Source organism: Ursus americanus, chromosome 33 (genome assembly GCF_024610735.1).
Source record: "Ursus americanus isolate L20-20 chromosome 33, mUrsAme1.1.p, whole genome shotgun sequence".
Taxonomy (NCBI): Eukaryota; Metazoa; Chordata; class Mammalia; order Carnivora; family Ursidae; genus Ursus; species Ursus americanus.
The window spans coordinates 3418087-3435190 of NC_142159.1; the positions used below are offsets into that span (position 1 = coordinate 3418087).

At 47.1% G+C, this 17104-nt stretch overlaps 1 protein-coding gene across 1 annotated transcript in view; it reads left to right on the forward strand.

The window, feature by feature from the left end:
• Positions 1-17104, forward strand: part of OSCP1 (organic solute carrier partner 1) — a 30531-nt gene continuing 13427 nt past the window's right edge. The window contains exons 1-4 of the mRNA XM_045782405.2: positions 1-210; positions 8217-8371; positions 12660-12827; positions 13355-13435. Coding sequence (XP_045638361.1) covers positions 99-210; positions 8217-8371; positions 12660-12827; positions 13355-13435 — 516 coding nt within the window. The 5' untranslated portion in view covers positions 1-98. The remainder of the gene's footprint in view (positions 211-8216; positions 8372-12659; positions 12828-13354; positions 13436-17104) is intronic.

The following is a 17104-nucleotide window of genomic DNA, read 5'->3' on the forward strand; positions in this document are numbered from 1 at the left end:
TGCCCTGGCAACCAGGCGACCGGACGCGGCGGCCGAGCATCCAGGCCTCCGGCTCCCAGTCCCGTGGCCCTTCGCCTGCCCCGCCGGCATCCGACACCATGTCGGTGCGGACACTACCGCTGCTCTTCTTGAACTTGGGCGGGGAGATGCTTTACATTCTGGACCAGCGGCTGCGGGCCCAGAACATCCCGGGAGACAAGGCCCGCAAAGGTGAGAGGCACCCGGCCCCACAGCCAGCCCCACGCCCGGCAGCCTGTTCCCCTCACTGCCGCCGCGGCGCGCACAGCCGGACCGCCACAGCCAGGCCCCCCTGCAGACTGACCAACACCCCTGCACCGCGCGCTCCTATAGCCAGGGACCTTTGGCACAACGCCACAGCGCCATCCGCTCAGGGCCTCTCAGGAGTCAAATTCCCCCAAAAGATGTTTTTACAGCAGAAGGATTTAATACCCGCGCTGTTATTAGGGGACCTGACACACACACACCCATATCCTCATCCCCTCAAATTGGAGAGATGATTTCCCTATTTCTCTTGACAACCAGCCCCTCCCAAATGTAGGAGACCGAGCTGCCCACCACCTGGCCAAACACTCTTTGCTAGTCCAAGCATCCTCTCCCCCCACCCCCACCCCAACAGGTGCTGAGTCTCCCGTCCTCTGTGTGGTATCCTCCTTCATGAGCTGGAGGCCAGTCTTGCTCATTTCAGAAGCTAATTCTGGGTTCTGAAATAACGGATGAGTCTATGGCCATACCACCCTGAACGTACCCGATCGCGTCTGAAATAACAGATGAATAAGAAAACATAAGAAAGTTATGTTATTCCCTTCACAGTTATTGGAAGAGAAGGCAGTTCTGGAAATAATTATATGAGAGTTTCTAAAATGCAAAATCTGGCACCCATATACACCACATCTAATCTCCAGAGAAATGACCACCCAGAACACTCTGCTACCATTTTCTTCTTCTTTTCCTCCCTTCTCAACCAACAACTGCTTTCACCAGGTTTCCTGGGATTAAGTACAGAAGAAAATATATATTTCAAGGTAGAGAAAGATAAGTTGGTACAAAGGAAACTGACATGACCCCAGATTAAAAATTTATTCTCTCCAGAGATCCGTGTGCTCAACTGATGTTAAACGTACATATTCAGATGTTAAGCATACATATTCAGATATTCACTACTGTGTCTGTGAGACTGAGTCCAAGTCCACACACAAAGACATAAAAAGAACTCCCTATCTCATACCCCCTCCCTTCATTCTGCACACTGCTGCCCGTGAGCTTTCTAAAATGCAAATCTGTCCATACCCCCTGCTACTTAAAACCCTTTGTCAACTTTCACTGATGTTTGGATGGAGACAAAATCTTTGGCAGGACATTTCAGGGCCCCTGCTGACCTGATCTCTCTCCACCTCTGCAGTCCCACCTTCCACCACTGCCTACCTCCTACTTTGTATCTTAATACCAAGCTGCTTGTAGGTCTACATTTAAAGCATGTGAATACATTTCCCTGCTAATAATCCCCATTCTCCCCCAAAGCTCCCATTTCTATGCTAATGGTTCCTCTTCCATACTGCATTATTCAGCTTGAGAATCAGCTCCTTCAGGAAGCCTCCCCACCTGGGGAAAGGGTCTGAGAATACTCCCATAGCACCCCATGCGTGCCTCTGCCTATCTTATCGCTAGCCAGGTTAAACTGCAATGGTCTGTGGGTGTCTCCCCCACAGACCTGGGGGGGCACGTAATTATCTTCATCTTTGTACTCCAGCACCTAGCAGAGTGCCTAGACCAGAATGAACTGGTGTTCAGTCAATGTTTGTTGAACCGATGATCTAAATTGGCTGTTTTTATATGATGTCGCCATTTCTTCCTCAAGAAGGTTCTGTTTTCCTTGGCACATATGTTCTGTGATTGTATTCAGGCTAATGGCACAGTGAGCTGACAGGTAGCCCTTGCACTGGCGCTCTGCGTCTTGGAAAATGGTATAAATTAGCAATTAAGAGCAATTAAGACTCTCTGCAGCCATACAGTTGGGTTCCAATTCCAGCTTTGCCATCAAACTAGCTGTATGACCTTGGAGTGTAACTTCTATAAGCCTGTTTCTTTTTTCCATGAAATGGGCATCCCACATACTAACAGCAAAGTTGTCAGAATTGAATGAGATCATGTATTCAACATCAGGTATTGGCTTTCAAGAGGGGGTCTGGGCAAGACCCTGTGAATACAAAGGGTCTGGTTTCCTTTGTCTTCAGGAGCTTTGGTTCTTCTGGGTTTGCTAAATACAGCTTTAGGGAGTTTCAACCATTTTCAGTAATTCACATTCACACACTCATTCCTTCCTTCCACAGTTTAGGTGAGTGTCAGACATCATGTGAAATGCTGGATGGAGCCTGATCCAGCCCTTTCCTGCATTCACGGGAGGTAGGGCTTTGGATCAGCGTCATCCAGTAACTGCTTCTAAAACTGGGGGTCATATCTTCCTAACAACAACATTTATTAAGCACTTACTGTCTACCAAGGACTTCTCTGAAGACCTTAATCCCCACAACTATACTACCATGTAGGTAATACTGTCCCCATTTTACAGATGGGGAAACTAAAGTTAATTTGCCTGGGGTTACATAGCCAGTAAGAGGAGGAGTTAGGGATTTGAACCTAGGTCATCAGGCTCCAGAGCTCATACTCTTAGCCAATATGTTCTTAACTGCTACACTATACTTCCATATGTGGGGGGATTCTATCAGAATCTTTGGGGGTTGGGGGAATGGGAGGTCAGGAAGAGAGGGAGAGCTCTGAAAAAACTGTCCAGTGGACCCACTGATTTTATGAGAGAAATGACACAAAGTAACTGGCTCAGGGGGGCTCATAGAAGACAGCGAGAAAACAGGGTGCAGGGTGCAGGATTCAGAAAGCTGAGAAACACCCATCTGTCCCACCACTGAGCGCTGGTGTAGCTGCAGGAGCCACTGTGACAGCTGCTGGTGCACAGAGGCCTAGACAACACCAGACACAGTAAACGAGGCCCCGTTGATGCTGTGAATGGAAATCATATTTCTTCTAGGTGTTTTCATTCTCTTGCACAACTAATTGGTCTCCTGGAGGCCCTGCCGCTCCCCGGGGCCAATGCAGATACTGCAGTTTTTCACCACAGTGGAGCCTCTAGTTTAGGATTCAACAGAAAGGAAGTGTTCTCGCCATGGGGCAACTTTTGAGTGTTGCATATGAATGTCGTCGTCCCCCCCCCCCCGTTTTAAGCAATAGCAAGAATAGTAAAAGCTGCCTTTGCCTCACTCCAGTCCTCTTAAAAATACTCATAAATAAGGCCCTATTACATTTTGTTTACATTCCTCATTTTACAGAAGGGGAAACTGAGACACACAGCCAGTAAGTGGTTTTTCCAGGACGAGCAGATCACAGTGAAGTACTGAGCAACCAAATGGTGGTGAGGTTCTGTTTTTATTTTTCTAGTTCCAATTTAGCAGGCAGCTCTGGATAGCCTTGGGCCTTCGTCCCACTCAAAATATAACTAAAGTGAAATTGGCAAAAGCAAGTCATCTGGAAAAATAACAGAAAGAGGGGGCATCCTTTACCTTCCCCTGGATCCTCCGGAGGACCGGGACGGGGCGCGCGCAGCACTCCAGCGACCTCTGCCGGAGCTGAGCATGATTGCCTGCAGGAGTGCGCGAACACTGGGCATGCTTCGGCCAGCTCCACTTTGTCAACAGCAGGGAGCCGCTGTCCTTTAGTGTATGTGAGCCCCTTGTGGCACCACCACCCCGGTCCTCCTGAGTCAGATGCTTAACTGACTGTGCCACCCAGGCGCCCTTGTAAAGCCTTCTTTTGAATGATGTGTATTCTCATAGCATTACAGAAAGTGACCTCTCGGGCCTTCCAGGATAAACCCCAGGGGAGCTAGTTCTGGGTTTCCTCTCCCACGAGGACCCTCTCTGGAAGGTATAGTCTCTCCAGGGCTTTTTTGGAACTTGTTATTTACCCATCATCCTTTTCAAAGTTTCAAATGGAAGGCAGAGTATTGGCATTAGACATTAATGCAAACATGCAAAAATAAAGTTTCATAGACCAGATCATTGGAATTGGTATTTTTAAAGCCTCCTTGAAAAGAATGTTCTTGCTTCATGAACTGGTGTTTTCTTTTTATATGCTTCATGTAGATGAATGGACAGAGGTGGACAGAAAACGAGGTATGCTATCTCTGGGCTGCATGCGTTCAGTCTGCATCCACAGGCTCACTCGGTCCTTCATCACTGGGCTTACTGGGGGACCCCTCTAACCATGTCTAAGGAAGAACACAGTCATGAGTTTCTCTTTAGCCAAGAGACTGGTTGTACGTTGGAATCTCTTATTAAATAAATATAGCACGTAAGACGAAAAGCAAGCACACTTTGGCCAAAGGACCATGTGGCACCTGCGGTATTTGTCTCTTCATCTTGTCCAAGTTCTGCAGGGATTGCTGGGGCAGTAACTACACTTCTAGGTCAGCTGTCCTATTTGGTAGTCCTTTAAAACAATTCTGTGACAGTATCGCGCAGCCAAAGAATTGTGCTTTGACACCAGTGCACCCCCCTGAGCCATTCTCCCCAGCACACAGAGCGCTCTACTGAGCAATGGAGGAAAATGGAAGCAGGTGGCTGCAGGGCTGCCAGACCTGTGGGCCAAAGCACGCCTGCGCTATGGGCTTGTTGTGCCAAATCTTCAGTTTCCCCTTCGCCCACGACTAGCAGCCAACCTGAAAAATGTGCCGATTCCTCAGAATAAATCCTTAGCCTTTCTCACCCTTAAATGTCGCAAGGACCTTCCATCACTTGACATTTGGGTGCAGTCGATGCATGTCCTCACCCATCGTCCTAAGTATTTTCAGTGCTCTCAGCATACCAGCTATGCTGAGGAGACGATGCATGTCACGTTTAAGAGCACGAGCATTAAGATCAAACACCCCATCCTAATTTCACTTCCACCACCAGCTGTGTGACCTTGGACTTTAACATCTCTAAGACTCAATGTTCCTCCTTGATAGAATAAGGAGAATAATTCAGAGTTGTCTTGGGGTTTAAATGAGAGAATGCATGGAAAGTTCTAGCCCAGTGCCTGAAACATAGTAAGGATTCAAAAGTGGTAACCATCCAGAAGCTGTAGCTTCTCCCTTTTACCCTGGGTTCCAAACTGCGTGTTCCCAATAAACAAATGTATAGCAGAGGTAGTTGGTAAAAACTCAGTTGCTTTCATTGAGAGAATTATTCATCGGGCCCGGCTCAAAGAAAAACCCAAATGAAGTGCTTGGTAGAATTCTATTGTCTTTTACCACTTTCTGTGAGCAGTTTTTGGCCCATCTCTTGATGCAGAGCAGAATTTCAGGCAAGAGGCATGGATTATGAAGACTGTTAGCATACATAATTGAATTATTGGAATTTATTTTAACTTAGGCATTACAAAATAATGAGCTGAAACTGACTTCCTAATCAGAACCCAGGACGAGCAACCTGATCTGTTAAGAACTCAGTTACTAAACTCCTGATGCACCTGTGAAAAATTACTTCCTTGCCTGCCCTTAGTCTCTACCCCACCCCCCAAAACCTGGCTTCTAGTGCATTCCTGCCTCATGAAATTATGCAAAGCTCATGTGAGTGCCAAAAACTAACACCAAGACTGACCGACAGGTCTGCTTAAACCCATTTCTCAGGTTTAACTTAAATACGACGTGGGCTGCTTCCCTAGGACAGGGATAGCTTCCAGTTCCACTTTGTGCCCTGGTGTTTATCTCATGTCTGGTACAGATTTAGGCCCACCTCAACCAAGTGCTAGGTAAAGCACAGTGTGAGATGTAAACTTGTCAATTTGTGCCCCCATATTCTTTCCAAAGACTTAAATTCAAGAGGCGGAGCTCCGGGTACCAGGGACCAATCATCAAACTGCCATTTCCTCTTGGGGTCATTTGTGTTCAGTGCTCGGCCCACAGGGGCAGGACGTGCTGTACTCTTAACAACAGGTGAACTTTCTGGTAGTTAGGGTGCAAGGACCCTATTCACTTCCCAGGGGGAAAGGCTTCATTTTGCTTTTCACTTTGCCAGAGTGACTAACCATGCCCCTGCAATTTTCTTTCTTTTAGAACTGATGTATTTGGGTCTAAGCTATTTTCATTGATACTGCTAGGGACTCAAAGACCCTAGAGAAACGGCTCAGCACCCAGGCAAATGGCAGCTTCTGTAAGCATTGACATAATCGGGGCTGATACTATCCTTCAACTGGAATCCTTCCTCTTGGGCACTCCTCTTTGCCCTGCATAAATCCGTGGGAAATTCTTCAAATTCTTTCTCTCAAGGCCTCGTGTGTGGCTTTTCATTTGTACCTATTTCCTTGCAAATTCTGCATTTGATACAGGCTATGGTAAGAAAAAGGTAGAAAACCCAGTTTCTTGCAGGTCCTTGCTTGCTTAGGTCAAGGACAAAAGACCGTTCATGAAGCAAACCCAGAGAAGTTCCTATGTCTGCAAGCTGTCCACACTGCGGAAATGTTAGCGTGCATTAAGGGCAAGCTGCAATGGGTTCAAATTGTCAGATGTGAGAGGTACCCTGTGCTGGTAATGGATCTGGTTCTTCCTCACAGAGGATGGAGCCTCCAGTAAAGTCCAAGGTCGAGTGTGAGTTCAACACATCTGTAGGGAGTTAGTCATTTAGTTCTTTTGTGTCAAAATGTGGGGAATCCCCTCCCCCATCTCTGTAGCCCTTCCATATAAGATTTAAATGCAACCAGCCCTCAGCTCCCCCTTGTCCCCAAAAATGCTCTTTGAGATGCCTTTTTCAAAAGATTTTATTTATTTATTTATTTATTTATTTATTTATTTATTTATTTATTTATAAGTAGGCTCCACACCCCGCGTGGAGCCCAGCACAGAGCTTGAACTCACAACCCTGAGATCAAGACCTGAGCTGAGATCAAGAGTCAAACATTTAACCGACTAAGCCACCCAGGCACCCTGAGATTTTATTTTTTTTTAAGTAATCTCTACACCCAAAGTGGGGCTCAAACTCACAACCCCACGATCCAGAGTCGTGTGCTCTACGAACTGAGCCAGCCAGGCACCCTGATGCTGGCTTGGCCCCCGGGTACTTCTATCAATTATTTAAAGTTGGACAGAGTGCCTGAAACCATGACCTGAATGAGCTACCTTGCCATCTGTCTCTAAAATACACGGTCACAACCAATCACCCGGTGCAAGAGAAAGGGGCATTTGTATCTTTCAGTGATAATCACTCGTGTTTAATAATTGATTTTGTATAATTATTGTAAGTCGTCAGTTTTCTGTCAGGTTTTAATGAATGTATATTCTCAGCATCCATATACTGTCACCCTTAGGCCGGGATATATCTGGCTCAATTCAGAATAATCTGTGTCCATACATACCTGTTCCTATTTCTTGTACCAGAGGGTTTTCCTAGCCTTCAACTAATATTATTTGAGTAGCACAAAATATCAACATGAACGAGTGAATGAAGAACTAGAATTATAGACACTTGAGTTGGCACATGCCTTAGGATTTTTATTCTCACCAGATGGAAATTTTCCATTTGAACAAAATATAAGACAAAATATAATATCAATATTATAGATCAAATGTAGAAATTAAGGCATTTTAAAATGGTGCTAATCTGAAGTACATGTCTTGTGGAAACATTAGAAATGTTTTCATCTCTAACCAGTGGGTAGACTTGTCTATTTTCATAGGATGTTTTTTTCTTTAAAAAGAGTCAATTACCATTATTGGTCCCATTTTTATGAAATTTAATTTTAAGTAAAAACGTTATAGATGAGCTAAACAAACCAAAAAAAAAAAATGCTGTTTCTCATTTTAAGGAAGAGCTATAATCTAAAACGTTCATAGGAATCTTTTAAAGAAACATCTCCCCTATCATCAAGTGAGATAACGTACATATCAAAATGGTTTATAACCACTGAAGCACAACATATCTGTACATTGTCACATTTATGCTTGCTCCGAGACAGTCCCATAAAGCACTCGGGACCCCGCTCTCTATTAGGACACCTGCGTGGTTTCTCCTGAGGGAGCAGATCTCACAGCACATCAGCACCCCCACTCTGCATAGACCCAGCTCCTGCATCCCGTTCATGTACAGAGAGCATCTCCTGCATAAAGCTTCCTCTGGCACCTTACTCAGCTGTATTCTCTCTTGTCTCTACAGTTCTGAATGACATCATCTCAACCATGTTCAATCGAAAGTTTATGGAGGAATTGTTCAAACCCCAAGAGCTCTACTCCAAGAAGGCCCTGAGGACTGTCTACGACCGCCTGGCTCATGCCTCCATTATGAGGCTGAACCAGGCCAGCATGGATAAGGTGAGCAGACAGCTGCCTCCATCCCGTCGGTTGCATTTCTTGTACCTTTGGGGCATGAGCACAGACTGGGTCAAATGGGATGATATACGCAGGGGTGCCTTGCCAAAAAAAGGCACTTGTAAGTATCAGTTGTTGGTATTGAGTTCCGGAGTTAGAAAGAACCTGAAGTCATCCATCCCAACCCCTCTGATGTTAGTGTCATTCCACCTGCCCAAAGAGAGAGCTGGCATTCATGGCCGTATTTAGGAACACACACGTCAATCCAATGCAAGTGTCTAACCCTAAAAACTTTAATTCTGCTTCATTCTTAACAAATCTCAGCTCTGTGATGAGGAAACTGGGCATTTTTTTTTAAAGATTTTATTTATTTATTCGACAGAGATAGAGACAGCCAGCGACAGAGGGAACACAAGCAGGGGGAGTGGGAGAGGAAGAAGCAGGCTCCTAGCGGAGGAGCCTGATGTGGGGCTCGATCCCAGAACGCCGGGATCACGCCCTGAGCCGAAGGCAGACGCTTAACCGCTGTGCCACCCAGGCGCCCCGAAACTGGGCATTTTTAAAGCAAATTCAAAACTGCTCAGTCTTTACTTAGAACGTGAACATATTGGGGCACCTGGGCAGCTCAGTCGGTTGGGCATCAGCCTTCATCTCGGGTCATGATCCTGGGGTCCTGGGATCAAGCCCTATGTCGGGTGGGGCTCCCTGCTCAGCAGGGAGTCTGCTTCTCCTTCTCCCTCTGCCCCTCCCCCGGCTCATGCTCTCTCACACTCTCTCTCTTAAATGAATGGATAAAATCTTAAAAAAAAAAAAAAAAAAAAAAAGAACGTATCTATTTCTTTGGGAAACAAATTATCTGAGTTTTAAAATAATAATTCTAAATAAATAACGGCAGAGAATAGACAAATCTCCTATTCAAAAAACTCTCCAGTTCAGAATACAGATACCCCCTCCCTGTGTGGGGGCTATACTCAGTGACTTCCTTCCAAAGGGGTGGTATGGAGAGGGAAGAGAACAGGTGATTTATAGTGGAGAAATGACAAACACTACAAGGTCAATGACAACGGTGATGAGTCATGTTGGTTGTATGCACCCTGGTACAGTGTGATGAGGATAGCACTCTATCTCCGCGGTCTTCCTTCCAAAAACCCACACCCCATTCCGATTGTGAGAAAAACATCAGACAGATGGGGCGCCTGGGTGGCTTAGTCGGTTAAGTGTCTGCCTTTGGCTTAGGTCATGATCCCAGGGTCCTGGGATCGAGCCCCGCATCGGGCTCCCTGCTCATGAAGAGCCAGCTTCTCCCTCTTCCTCTGCTGCTCCCCATGCTTGTGCTCTCTCGCTATCTCTCTCGCTGTCTGTGTTTAATAAATAAATAAAATCTTTTTTAAAAAAATCAGACAGATAACATTTGGAGGTCATGTTACAAGTACCTGAGCAGTACTCAAAACTCTCAAGGCCACCAAAAACAAGGACAGTTAGAGAAATCATCACAGCCAAGAGAGAGAGGCCTAAGGAGACCTGATGACTAAATGTAATGGGTCCTGAAACAGAAACAGGACATTAGGGGAAAACTAATGACATCTAAATAAAATACGGGCCTCAGTTACTTTTAATAATAGCAATAATAATAACAATTTTTAAATAATTCATTTTTTAGTTCCTTCATTATGTGAATTTTTTTGAATCCTGAGGACTGACGGTAAGTGCCAACTATACAAAATCCGTGCTCACTTCCTGCAGGTACCTGGCAATCTCAGGGAGCCATCTCCCTTTAACTGTGCCCTTACCTCCTCTCACTTACTTCTGGAAAGCTACTTTATCTCCTTGAGCCTCCATTTTCTCATCTATAAAATGGGGATAATAATAGCTCTTTCATCAGTTTCAGGATTCAGTCAGAAAACATAACACACAGAGGCCTGGCACATAATTGATGTTCGATCAATGGTGATCACCTCTACTCTGGTTGCTCTTCTCCTTCTGCTTTTAAGAAGGCTTAAGTTTCCATGGAGAAAGGACACAGAATTTGGAATCAAAAAACCTGGATTCAAGTCTTAGCTCTACCAGTTACTAGCTATAGACTCAATTTACTGAATAGCTCTGAACTTTCATTTCTTTATCTTCTGCCTGGTTTCATCCTTTATTCCTCTCATGGTGTCCTAGCCACAACAGGAGCTCAACATGTGATAATGATGGCAGAGAGTCCCAAGTCGATATCTTTAGTATTATACATTCCCCACACACACCTCCCAGGGTATTCCTGGGTACTTCCCTCTCTAAATGAAATGTGTACCTGCATGTTGGAGAAATGGAATCATCTAGATAGTTCTAGCAAATGCCTTAGGATCTGAACGTCCTGAGTTCAAAGCTCACCCTGCCACTAATTACCAGCTATGTGAAATTAAGCCAGTCTCTTTATTTTTAAGCTGGGACTAGCATCTTCATCATAGAGTCCGTGTGAAGATTAAATGGGACCACACAAGGGGATGTGTGTGAGTGTGCTTAGCACTACCCTCCATGGGTGTAGATTACGGTCTCCATCCTGCATCGGTCTCACCCACAGCTTCTTTTTTTTTTTTTTTAAGATTTTATTTATTCGACAGAGATAGAGACGGCCAGCGAGAGAGGGAACACAAGCAGGGGGAGTGGGAGAGGAAAAAGCAGGCTCACAGCGGAAGAGCCTGATGTGGGGCTCGATCCCGTAACGCCGGGATCACGCCCTGAGCCGAAGGCAGACGCCCAACCGCTATGCCATCCAGGCGCCCCTCACCCACAGCTTCTCTCCCAGACTGGTTCCTTCCCCCCCACCCCCCCCACCCCCCATCCCCCAGACTGCCCTGCCACTGGCAGTGTCAGCCTTCTCCAAGGCACCAGGTGGGAAACACTGTGGCCGTTTCGGACAGCCCTCATCTTCGGCCCCAAACCTACTCAGGCAGTCGTCATATGTGACAGTTATTCCTTCGAAGAATCACAGGCGCTTCTTTTCCTGGCTTTTTCCGTGCCCACCATCTTTAGTCCAGGCCTTACATCTGGATTATTCCAGCAAAGTTTCTTTCAGTCTTGTCGTCCCTAGATGTTATTGTGCACCTATCTCCCCACCTCCAGCCTCCCTTCCATCGCATCTCATCATGGCCAGACTCACTAATCTGGCTTAACGATCACTTCCATCACGGCAGCTCAGAGAACTTCAGGAGCTCCCCTAGGCCCCACCATGTCTAGTCTGAATTATTTTGCCTGTCTTTCTAAAACCTTCTAATATTCTAGCCTTGCCATATTTATCCAACTCTACTTCCCACCGACCCCGACACGAACTGCCCTCTCTTATCAGGCTGTTCGCCTCGTTCTCCCAGGAAAAGAGCACACTCGTTGCTGCCTCCGGACCCCCCTGCGCACCGTTCCCCTCACCTAGAACGCCTTTCCCCTCCCTCAGTCCGTGTGAACCTGTGACTGCAGCCTTCTGCTTCCACAAAACCTATCTTGACCACTTTGGTCCGCAGCAGTGTCTCGCCTCCAATCATTCGCAGACGGTCAGACCACACATGGGCCTTGCCGATAGCTCATTAAGTATTGTTCATCATTTAAAATTGCTCTGACACGGTTGTAGGACTTCACACTCGCCTCCTGCACACACACTGTCTCCTTGACTCCTCTCAGCAGTTTAGCAATGACAGGAAATTAGGGAGTATTGTTTTAAGGTCTTATTTATTTATGTATTTATTTGAGAGAGAGAGAGAGAGCTCGAACTGGGGGAGGGAGAAGGGGAGAGAAGAATCTCCAGCAGACTCCACACTGAGCCTAGAGCCCGACACGGAGCTCGATTCCATGACTGTGAGATCATGACCTGAGGGGAAATCAAGAGTTGGCCACTCAACCAACTGAGCCACCCAGGCGCCCCAGAGAATATTTTTTACACATGAGAGAATTCAGGCTCAGAGAGGCAAAGGGACGTGGCCAGGGCCATCCACATGTCAGCCGCAGCTGCAGAGGGCTGGTTTTTGAACTTTCTCTCTCCGAGGCCAGCACCCAGTCCGGGACCCCATGGCTGCCGATACTGTTCCAAATGTGTTCCCTCAGCAGCACACATAAGCTGACCAGAAACCCTGGTTTTCCCGGGAGTGCCCTGGTTTCTACCTGTTGTCCTGGCTTCATTATTCACATCATGCCCTTTTACACTCTTGGTTGGAGTGGTAACTGACATGGTCACCTGAGCTGTATGACATGGTTTTCAGTAAATTCTTGGCTGGCCGCTTGTGTGGAGGTGCTGACGTCTGCCTCTATCTATTTCGTTCAGCTCTATGACCTGATGACTATGGCTTTCAAATACCAAGTACTGCTGTGTCCCCGCCCCAAGGATGTGTTGCTGGTCACTTTCAATCATTTAGACGCCATCAAGGGTTTCATCCAAGACTCCCCAGCCATCCAGCATCAGGTGGAGGAGACTTTCCGGCAGCTGACTGAAGTAAGCGGGTCACCGGGCCGTCACCTCTCAGCCCCGTTCTTGTCCTCATTCCCCCGTGAAACACAGCCAGATTCTACGACAGACAGAACAGGATGAGGGATGGCAAAGCCTGCCGCTCTCCCGGTAAATTCTAAACTCCTACGAGGGTCCGTTTCGGTCATGTAATAGGCATTACCACCTTAGGCCCTGTCACTGTCGCCTTCCACGTCGGGAAAGCAACGACCCAGAGCATGGCTGTTGCCCCCCGACTTCTCTGAAAGGGAGCTGGCGGTGGACATTCTGCTAAATGTTGGGGAAGGGCCCCTGCAGGGCTGTGGGGAACAGGACGGGTGAAGTGTCCCCCTGCTCGGATGTGGCATGATGGGGTCAGCCGCGCTGGCTGTCCTGCTGCCCCTCTCACCCCTGCAGCTGAGTCTCCTGCCTGCTCCTCTGGCTCCCGCCCCCGAGCGCCCAGCTAGCCCTGCCTGTCTGCCCTTCTCATCTCGCTTCTGGAAGTGAAGCACTTCTCTCTGCTTTGCCTCTGGCAGGTATATGGAGGACTCCCTGCGGGGGAGTTCCAGCTGATTCGCCAGACCCTCCTCATCTTCTTCCAGGACCTGCACATCCGGGTGAGTGAACGGGCGGCCTCGGGAGCACCCTGCCACTGCCGTCCGAGGGACACAGGGTGCCAGGTGGTCAGGCAGAAGAGGGCTGAGGTTGCCCAGTTAGTGATTCCTCTGTGGTTGGCTCCATGATGATAAATTTTCTGATAACAAATCTCAGCAGTTTTGAAATGGACCAAGGAAGACAATGATACTGCCATTCCTTCCCAGTTACTTTATGTGCTCCTTTAAAATATGATTATTCTCTTCTCCGGAGGAAACATGTTCTCAAGGCTACCAGCCTGATCTCCGTGATAAAGCCTTTTCTCAAACCATTAATATCCTTGACCTATCCAGTGTCTGATGCTGTCAGGAGGCTGCCCTCCCACCCCACGAAACCCACCTTTCCTGGACTCTCACAGCCCGTCCCGGCCTTCCCTTACCCCTCCCAGCTCTGTGCCCCTCACTCCTTCCTCCCCCTTTCCTTCACCTTCACCTAGGACTTCGGAGTCTCACCTACACCCTCCCCTTGCCCAGCCCTGCCACCTAGACCCCCATCTCCACCTGCTTGCTGAGCTCTCCATGACGAGGCGCCCAGTGCCTCCAGTGTAAGGTCTGCAGCGAAACTCATCTCCAGAATTCCAGTCCTGCCCCCCTTCCAACTTCCCGATTTCTTTTGAGGTCCCCCCACTTCTTCAGTCAGCTCAGAAGCAGTGTCACCTTTGATTCCCCTTCTCTCATCTTCATCTCAAGTTCTACCGAGGCTGCCTTTTCAGGGTCCATGTCCTCTTTTCCCTTCCAGCTGCCCCTAGGCCGGCTCAGGCCCCCCTCTGCTTGTTGGCTGTTGCTCCCAGCTGACGCTGCCTCCTGACCCTTTCGGGCCTACTCAGGACAACTCTACATCCAACTTTTAAGAACACATTGCTGAGCCTCTGAATGTGGGGCCTGTCTCTCATTCCTCTGCACAACAACACGCTGCTAAGGAAAGGGTGGGTGATAGGGCAAAACGGGCAAAAAAAGGGGAGGCTCGGGAGTCGAACATCCTGGCGTCTGAATCCCAGCTCCCAATACAGCTCCATGACCTCTCTTGAGCCTTACCTTCTTCATGTGAAAACTAGACATGATGATGCCTAATTCCGAGCGTATAGCTGATGCAGCATGTGTAATACGTGTATGTGTCCAGTATAGAGAGCTTCCTTCCAGAAACTGGTCACAGGGATTACCTCCTGGTTGTAGAGAACCGCACGCAGGATGGGAATAGGACAGAGGCTTATGCTCCATTGTATACCCTTTAAACCTTTTGAATCTTGGACTTGTGTAGGTATCACACATTCACACAATACAATTCAAAAAACAGAAGCAATAAGAAGCACTTAGGGCCTGATCGTTATTTCCCTTCTGTGGACCAGGGAAGACAAACAGATCTCAACTCGGAGGTCAATTTTATGTTTAACCCTCATGAATAATTTTATTTGCTATGGATCGAGTAATAATAACACCAATATAAATTAAGATCTCTAATAGTCATCGATTAAAATAAAAAATATGAAAGTACAAATAAGATTAAGTTTTGTATTGCTTTAAAATATGGAAAACCCTGCATCAGATTCTTGTCAAAATGGTGCCTATTTGGACACTGTTTTATGGACTGTAGTCATACGAGCAGCCATATTGCTTTCTCCGTTCTGACAAGATAAAATTCATTATAATGAAAAAAGACACTCCGAATAATAAGTTTATAACAAAATCATTAAAATATATTAAACTACAAAATATATTAAGCTTTAATTGCTAAATAGGCAAGCAATGAAACATCAGAATGTTCATAAAGAAAAATAGAAATCACATATCCTGACAACATTCAGCCATGGCTCTGTGACACTTGGCTGGTCTTCCGAGTCTGGTCTTGAATGGTATTTCTGTTCAGCCACAATTTGTGATTGCCTCTGCGGATTTTCTCTGTTTTCAAAACAGCCTTGATAGTCTTTAGATTTGTCAGTAAAACCAGCTAACTAGGGGCGCCTGGGTGGCTCAGGCGGTTAAGCGGCTGCCTTCAGCTCAGGTCATGATCCCAGGGGTCCTGGGATTGAGCCCCACATCGGGCTCCCTGCTCAGTGGGAAGTCTGCTTCTCCCTCTGCCTCTGCCCCTCCTCCCTGCTTGTTCTCTTTCTCTCTCTCTCTCTCAAATAAATAAAATCTTAAAAAAAAAAAAACTAACTGAATCAAGACAACACAGGTCTGATCTAACACTCCCTTGCTCACTGTTTAACCAAAGCAAATACAAAACGCCTCATCCTGATAGGCACAGCTTTCTGTGGTCTCAAAAAACAACCTGAAGTGGTCTGAATGTGCTCAAGGGCCTGACCTGCCCTGGGGCCTGGCCAGAGACTGCCCGAAGACCACTTCCACGTGGAACCCAGAGCAGTTCTTTACAACCATCCCAACCCCCAACCCTCTCCGCCCTCTAGTTCTTCCAGGGTTGCCTCCACAAGGGCAGCCACCTCAGGTCGCCCACCCTCTCCTGTGCTCTCATTCCCATTCATGCTTCCTTCCCTCGTGGACTTTCCTCGCGGGCTTCCCGTTGTTTCAGTCATCAGAAAACATCATTCCATCTTCTCCTCTTCGTAGAATGTTCCCTAATACCTCCCCTCCATGATCCACTCCACTTGGAAATATTTCATGCCTGTAAAACTTGTCAGGCTAACACATGTTTATAGAGTGCACTGTTTCCAGTGTTAGAGATACATAGGTGAACACGACCGAGGCCCTGCCTTAACGAGGCTCTACGCTAGTAGAGACAGGGAGGATAAGTAAGTCATGTTCTTGTTCTGGTAACTTTAGAAAGAGGCAAGATAAGGTAAAGTTATAAAGGTCAACAGGGATGAGATATCGCGTGAGACCGGCGCTGTCCAATAGCACTTTCTGTGATGATGGAGAGGTTCTCTGTCTGTGCTGTCCAATACGATAGTCACTGGCCACCTGGGGCTATTGAGCACTTGAAATATGGCTAGTGTCTGAGAAACTGAATTTTTAAGTTAGCTTCATTTTATTTGTTTTGAAGATTTTATTTATTTGTCAGCGGGAGAGCGTGCAGTAGCAGGGGGAGGGGCAGAGGGAGAAGCAGACTCCCCGCTGAGCAGGGAGCCCAATGCAGGACTTGATCCCGGGACCCTGAGATCATGACCTGGGCCGAAGGGAGATGCTTAACCGACTGAGCCACCCAGGTGCCTCTAGTGCAGCTTAATTTTAATAGCCACACTTGACTAGTGGCTACTGTAGGGGACAGCACATCCTTAGATGACAGAGTTAGAGTTAAGTCAAGGGCAGGCTTTCTGAGGACAGACATTTTAGTTGAGAATGTAACTAACAAAGATCTCAGGGAAGCGCATCTACATGGAAGGGACAGCAAGTTCAAAGGCCCTGAGACAGAAAAAGCACGATGTGTTCCTTGGACTGAGAGGAAGCCAGTGTGAGTGAAGCCCGTCTAGGCAGGAGTGCTACAGTTCACAGGTGTAGTGTGCAGCGTGGGCTCTAACTAATCAGACCAGACGCCAGTCATAACCAAACTAGTACCGACCAGCGCACTTAGCTTTATACCCTAGTGAGGAGTTTGTTCTAAGAGTAAAGAAAACATTTCAGGCATCCTAAGGTGAATGGTAACATGATCTGTTTTGTGTTCTGGAAGGTGGACTGCAT